Genomic DNA, 7,667 nt, shown 5'->3' on the forward strand with positions numbered 1-7,667 from the left:
GAGCAGGGTGCCTGAAATCCTGAAGAGCCAGTAGCCTTATTTGCAAGGAACAGGAGCCCTGCCAACACACTCCCCTTGCATGGGCATTTTTCAACCTTTAGTAAAGATGGGACGGGAAGGTGGCTGATCCAAATAGCTATTTGCGGTTCCAGTTGGTGGGGTTTGCCATTGGCAAATAGGTCAAGACTGGGGGAAACATCTGGGTGTGTGCATGGCTGGGAGCAAGCACGATTGTAGAAAACAGAGCGATTGTCCCACCTCCGAGGAGCTCCTGGCTCCTGTGTCCCCACTGGGTGAGCCCCGGCGCCCAACATGCCATCACTGTGAAGCAGCAGCCGCAGAGGGAGCTGCTTTGAAAGTACTGAGCTTGCTGATGCATTGCACAAAATGTGGGACATGTACAGTGGAGAAGCAACTGTAGATTTTTACCAGCCTTGTAGGCTTAAACCCCCTGGGTGTTACAGCAGAGACACGAGTACTTGGGGGAAGCATACATTCGAGACATTCAGGGCTATAAATAAAATTCACATCAGACTCAGCACTTGCCTCAATGAAACATTTATGCACTAAAATGCATGATGAAGTTGGGTGTGTTGCCAGACTGCCTAGTCTTTGAGATAATCTGGTCTTTCTCAGAAGTAATTTTCTTGCGATGTTTTGCACACAAACTTAGCAGGCAGTAACACACTGCTGACCTGGGCAATAGGTGTGGAAGAGTTTGAGCAGGTTGAACCCTGCTACTGCTGCTGCTGGCGTAGGCCTGTTTAAGCAAAGCTGAGTGAACATGCAGCTTTCTTATTACATTGAATTTCACAAGAAAAAAGTCACCATTTTTACCTGAAATTGCTAGAAAAAAATGGCGTTTGCTAGAATGACAGGTCAACCATCTTAACGCTGGAGGAGAAGGGCTTCCCGAACAGAGCCTGGCATGGTGCTGCTGGCCGCAGCAGCCTTCGAGAGCATCCTGCACCCCTGTGGCACGGCAGGGAGAAGCGGTGGGTGCGTGGTGGGTGCGCAGCCCCTAGCTCCTCTGCCTCCCACAAAGTGCCTGGGTCATTAGAGCCTCTCATAAGAGCAACTGGGCTCTGGAATAGGCTTACTTGCTAGTCTGATCCTTTTTAATTGTGGTTTTTGTCTTTTGGAATCCAGATACTTTAATCAGGATTCGGCAGCTGCCGGTTCAGCTTTGCTTGTGCAGGAGTTCACGGCATGATAGCTCTGGGCTCTGTCCCTTAGCACAGAGGCACCTTCCTTGCTCGCCACTCAAATCCCCTCCAGGCTCCACACTTTTTCACACCTTACACCAAATCGTGTTTTCTCTTTGAACCAGGAAGCATAGGAAATTATCTTTCCCCTCCCTCCCCCCGACACCTAATGACAACTGTAATACAGTTGAAAGAAATAATGGGAAGTTGAGAAAAAGAAGGAGGTGGGGCGGGGGCAGGCAAGCATCTAGAGAAGCAGACGGAGTTGGGGGGGGGAAACCCCTGAATCTATCAAATAAATAGAGCAGAAATCTTTCTTCCTTGGCCTTTGTGGTGTTATTATTAGAACAACCACGCCTGAGTGCACTAAAGCCACACAACCTTCAAGCATCCACATTCAGCTCTGCTACGGCAGGATCCTTTTTCTGCTTTGCTAAAGGAGGGAGGGAGGGTGAACAAGAGGATGTGAAGATGAGAAGGGTCTATAAATGATAAATATGATCAACTTCGATAAAACAGCTATTTGGAAACCTTCAAAAATCTTCTCATGAGAACAGCCATTAGTGTATGTCTGTTTGACATTGGTTGTCAGGAAACCAGCCAACGTTAATGGATCCACAGAATGTAATGGAGAATCCATTTAAATGGTCTCTTGTCGTTTTGTCATCCCACAAGACAAAAAAACAATTACTTTAACTCAGGAATGAAATGAACATGATAGTTTATATGATTCACTTGTATATTCTAAATTGATCAAAGCGCACACTAAAAATATATTAACAATCTAGATCTGATGCCTAAAATGCAGCATTTCCTATATCTGTACAGGCTTTTTTTCTCATTCACTGTGGTGTCCAGCTGTTAATAATTTAAAGACTGTGGCTTTACAGTTTCTGTATTGCTTTATTTATTATGCGTGTTATGATGATGCTGAGGGGCTACAGCCACGCTGAGGCTCGGCATTGTAGAAACAGCCTGCAGTGTAAAACACCGAGTGAAAGGAAGTGCTGGCTGGAAGAGATACCTTATCCCCATTTTACAGAACCGAGGGATAGGGAGTGTTATTATTTAACCCAGGCTCTTAGCAGAAGTATATGGTGAAGCTTTGACTGCACAGGTCTTCTACATCTCAGCCCAGTGGTCTTTGACTGCTGAATTACCCCACCACAGGGTTGGCTTTTTTCTTTTAGTGGAGGTAAAAGATTCAACCCTGGGCAGGAAATCAGACATTCGGTGGTCCTGAAAGCTCATGGTCTGCTCCTGCGGTTGCACCCTCTGGCTTCAGCTCCCAGCCATGGTGCCCAGCTCCCAGGGGCCCATGCCCAAAGAACAGGGGCCAGGCGAGATGTTGTTGCAGGAGCACAGGCAATGTGCAAAGGATACGGAAAGACATGTGCAAAGGACAACGCGCCAGGAATGAAGTGGAAGCAGGCACTCACATCTGGTAATCCCCTTCAGAAAGGGTGCACGCTCTCTCACTTACCGGTTAGCTTTTTCCTTCTCTTTCCCCTTTCCGGGAGGCTTTTCCAGAGCTTCATTGCTCTGAGGTTGGGATTCTGTTCTTCAAACATCCAGCCTAATTGCATTTGTGGCGGGTTTATACTTATTTGTCCTTGGGCCAGCATTGTCCTCTACCCTACCCAGCACTTCTCCCTCCCTCTGAGCTTCTCCCCCACTGCAGGCTGAGAACATTCATCCCCTCGCGGCTTTTTTGCCAGCTTTTTTAGTTTGTATTCTGGACGACCTAGAAAATCCACTCCAGCTTTTGAGTATTTTAAAGGACTGTTCAGTTCAGTGTGTATTGTGCAATATTTCTGCTTTCTTGGTGTCAGTGGGTCATATTCCCTGACGTGGTGAATCAGAGTTCCTGCAGGGAAAGGTGAGAAGATACGGATGCATTCTGGCTGGGGCCATGGCACAGGGTACTGTAAGCTTCTTAGTGACTATCATTTGAAGATAAGCAAGGTATTTGTGCTTTATTTTTTCTGGTGCAGCACTATGCACAGCTCTGCCAGGTTTGACGGCTAAGGAAGACTTGTTGGATGGCTAAGAGGTCATGCTATTTTACCTGTGAACAACAATGTGTGCCTACAACAGCAAGTGTGTAGGAGAATTTTATTAGCTTGGTTTCATTTTTAAGTCTCACACAAAGTATATTAACCCAACTCCTACTCTTCTTATTTGTAAAACACTGCTGCCAAAGCCAGAAGAGCTTTCTACAAGTTAAATTTTGCAGTGAAATCTATTCTAGTCTAATGAAATGTCTGAACATTTCATAAGTAGGTAAAACTTTCCACTCACTTATTGAGCTTCGTCACAGACAACTGCTAGAGCTGCAGTCTAGACAGTTTTTTTCTGGGAGTAGGGAGGAACTGCTTGTGCCTGCCGTTTCATTAGCCTCCAGGGTACAATTTGTGATGATGAATATCACATATCCTCAGTGATATAAAGAATGGGTGGGGTGTCATTACTATCACTTACAAATTTTTGTGCTGGGCTGAGCTTCCCAAGGAGGCAGTGTGGCTCAGAACAGGATCGGGGCAAGTTACTTTGTGTCTCCGTACCTTGTGTGTAAAATAGACATAGTGCTTCCTTACCCTCAAGGGGTAAAGGAAATATAAAAATCAGCTCATGATAGTGAGATATTCACCTACTGCAGTGGTGACAGACAGACAAGCCATCAAAAGCTCTGCTTGCAATTTGGCAACATTATGTTGTTACAATGTCGATAATTTAATTAGTAAATCCTCATGACGAACACCTAGAGGTTGCCATCATTCATCCTACAACCCCCCCCATTATCAATCATTCTTTTCTCACCCTGGTGCCATCCCTTGTGCTGACACCATGGCCAGTTGCATGAAGCAGCACTGCAAACATACTGTAAACTGAGTGAAACCCCACCTGCAAAAATCCACTGAGAAGCAAAGCAAGGCTCCCTACTGGACACAGAGTTCGGGGTCCCTTCGGTGGTGCTGAAGCTCTGAGAACCTGAACTTCAGCAGGTCTATCACCATATTATACCACCACTTCCATCATGACACCTGCAAAGTTTTGTGAACTGTTTTTTTTCTTATCAAGGAGACCCATAAAGTCTGTCAGCATCCTGCACGTGGCAGCATGGTTCCTGGGTTTCTCCTCTTGTGTCTGCTCCCTCCTTCTTCTTCTCCTACTGTACTTTCCCAGTTCCTTTCTCTATGGAAAGCACTGGTGTGCCTTCAGCCCTCGTGAATGTTGTTTTGCATTAAAGAAAGCATCTCCACCAGAGAGCACATGTTGCACTGACTCCCCCTCAGAAAAGGGCAACTGCTCCTGCAGGTCGGAGAGTGCAAAAGCACGGAAAGTAGATGAGAGCCCCGGAACGTGCTAGTTCCTTGGCTGGAGACAACATACTGCTGTGGATGTCCTGCTGCCAACCCCTTTCTCTGGCTTGGCCTCCCCCTTGGTGGTATCCCACAACAGCGGCACATCCCTTCTCCTTCTCTTGTGGAAGCAGCGAGGGTCCTACTGCGCAAGGGCTGGGGGCTGTGCTTGCCTGGAGTGGTAAAAGCAACGTAAGGGGAGGGCCCAGCTGCAAAATACCCATCATCTCAGTGGGCAAGGCGGAGGCTGGAGAAGGGGGCTGGCACACAGGCTGGGTTGCTAACAGAGAGTTACAAATCCCTGGTAGTGTTCTCCGTGGAAGAGGGCTCTGGCCATCAGCGTTGTGTGGGACTGTGTTGAGATTGAAGCCGCCTCTGCTCCACTCATGGCAGCTCCTCTGGGCACTTGCTGGTCGAGAGAGATGAGGGCGAAGGAGAGGAGCACCTGGCCAGTGGGGGGACCAACCTGAGGCATGCTGGCTGTTTGACTCCTCGCTGGGAAGGGAACCCCAGGAGGTACCTCCACAACCCTTCCTCCCGTGCGTGAGGGAGCCTGCCTGCATCGTGCTGCGTTGTCCTGTAAGCCAAACAGCTGCAACGGGTCCTTGGCATTACAAGAGGAGACGACTGGAGAGACTGTTTGTATCGAAGCCTGTAGAAGAAGGAGCAAGCTCGGTGCTATAGCTGAGGACGTGCCACGTCCTGCTGCTTTATGTGGGCTGCTGAGCACAGGTGGGACAAGCCTGCCGTGTGCAGCCGGCCGGGGCAGAGCGCTGGCATCCCCCATGGCCCTCCTCTCCTGTTTTGGCCCTTGGAAAGCTAGCTACTGCATACGCTGAGGTTGGGCACATCTCCCCTGAGTCCCGGCGCTCCTGAGAAATTCTCTCAAACCTTTAGTGGACTTGGTGCCTGTAACTTTCAGAGGCAGACTTCTGAGATTTCTCTGTAGAGGAACTGAAGCATTCCTGTCCCTCAGAAGTCTCTGTGTATTAAGGGAACCTCTTTTGATAGGTGACAGTTAAAGTCACTCAGCAGGGCGGGCAGTTAATCTCAGTCATTACGGGCTGGAAGGCAATGAGCTAGCAACCTGTGTCAGAAATTAGTCGTGTGTAATGTGATGTAGTGAAAGAGCATATTGGCAGGAGAATGGGTAAATGGAAGACCCATTCCTCCCTCTGCCCTTGCTCAAAATGTCATGGTGGGAAGGTTGCGTAGCTTCTTTACATTTTCATTTTGCTATCTATAAAATGATTAACCCTTTAGTCCATATATTTAACTCCAATATAGTATTGCACCTACTTGTTTCCATAAAGCCATTTGCTATCTGGCAAAAGGGCATTGTCTAAATGCTAAGGGGTATAACGTGGTATGGAAACACAGAGAAGATAATGGTCACTGTTATTTGGTGGGAGGAGAGGTGCTTTAACATCCCCAGTGCTCATTCTTGGCACTGCTGTTCCAAGCAAGAGCCTTTGCTTTTCAGCTCGGTTGATGTAAGAGAGGCTAGGAGTCTTACCTTGCACTCTGGTTTTATCCTACAGCTGTCTCCAACCTGGATGCAGAGAGCAAACTGAGCGTCTACTACCGAGCACCTTGGCATCAGCAAAGAAACATCTTCCTCCCCTCCACCAGACCGCCTTGCGTGGAGGAGCTGCACCACCACGCCAAGCAGCACCTGCGAGCCTTGCGCAGAGGTAGGTGCTTGCGCATGCTCCAGCTCCAGTTCCACACACGTGACGCCTCTCCACGGTCCTCTCCAGGCAGCAGCAGGGTGCTCAGGCACAGGCACAAGGCTGTGGGCACTGGTTTCCACCAGGACTTAGGTGTTCAGGCTAAGAAATAAAGCTGAAAAAATTCTAACAGTAGAAAAGGCTTGTGCCCTCTTCGGCTTGTTTATGATTACTAGAGTAGAACTGAAAAGGACTTTTTACTTTTCCTTTTTACATTCTTTGTTTATATGTTTTTCTATTAAAGTGGATATGTCTCAATTGTGTGAGCAAATCCATGCACTGGCCCCAAAAGGATGGAGGCACTGAGTGTTTCAACAAGGCCATCCTGACTCCCTCCACTAAACAGATGTTAAACAATGCCTCAGCTCCAGGACAGATAAGATTTAACTTCCCAAGGGCTGAAACTGAACTGAAGCCCAGTGGTATTACAGAGCCTCCACAGAAACTGAGCTGTCTGCGTGGGGTTTCCAAACACGATACTGGAGGAGACCTGCATCCTTCAAGGGTGGCAGCTGAAAGCCAGGTGATACCCCAGACAGTTTGGAAGGGACGGGCAGGTGTCCCCTCCCCAGGCCAGGGAACACCGCCTGACGTCGCCTAACAAACTGGAGACCTGTAGCCTCAAAACCGAATCATGCGACACAGGGAGGAAGCGGGAGCAACCAAGGTCGCAACCAGGCTCCTGGATCCCTGCTATAAAGGGAATTTCCTAGGTGCAAACGTCTGGATGGTGTCCTACAACAGCACGCTACAGGGAAGGCAAAAGGTGGGGAAAGGTCGGTTTTCACTGGGAACATAACCAAGGGAAAATTTTCACCAGGAAGCACGTAGAAGTAGGATACAAGCCTGTCTTTCTTCTATGACATGAGGAAGGAGAAAATCCATGCAAATCACCCTTAAAATGTTCAGCAGCAGCCTCCTGTGTTGGAATTGTTTTGCACCAACAGCTATCGTTGCCTTGCTCATTTATTATTGTTACCAGGTTATAATAATAATAATCGATTACTCAGATCTACAGAGCGCCTGTTAGCTGGATAAAATGTTCCAATTAATTACCTCATTTGAACCCCTCTACAGATTTTAGCTCAAGAACACACTGAGGGTGCAATATGTCTTCATAGCACTGCAAAGAGCGATACAGCCAAATTGCAATCACAGTAGTGTTGGAGTAGAGCAGAAGCTGGCCTTTCTGCTCTTAGCAGCTCTGCTTTGCAATTGTCCCAGGACCAGGCTGATCTCTGCCTGCCATCTTGTGGGCAGGAGAAATCCTGACAGCAGCACGGGAAGGCAGCTGTCAGAAAATGCCTCATCATTTTAAAGTTACAAATCTCTGTTTTGACAACTTCCCGTCCTCCGCGTTTAACGGCCGC

General features: G+C 48.0%; 1 protein-coding gene across 1 annotated transcript in view; it reads left to right on the forward strand.

Moving 5' to 3' along the window:
* NHS (Nance-Horan syndrome (congenital cataracts and dental anomalies)) overlaps window positions 1-7,667 on the forward strand; it is a 186,677-nt gene that overhangs the window by 157,028 nt on the left and 21,982 nt on the right. The window contains 1 exon segment of the mRNA XM_009325497.1: window positions 6,109-6,261. Coding sequence (XP_009323772.1) covers window positions 6,109-6,261 — 153 coding nt within the window.

The sequence above is a fragment of the Pygoscelis adeliae genome, unplaced genomic scaffold (genome assembly GCF_000699105.1).
Source record: "Pygoscelis adeliae isolate BGI_AS28 unplaced genomic scaffold, ASM69910v1 Scaffold386, whole genome shotgun sequence".
Taxonomy (NCBI): Eukaryota; Metazoa; Chordata; class Aves; order Sphenisciformes; family Spheniscidae; genus Pygoscelis; species Pygoscelis adeliae.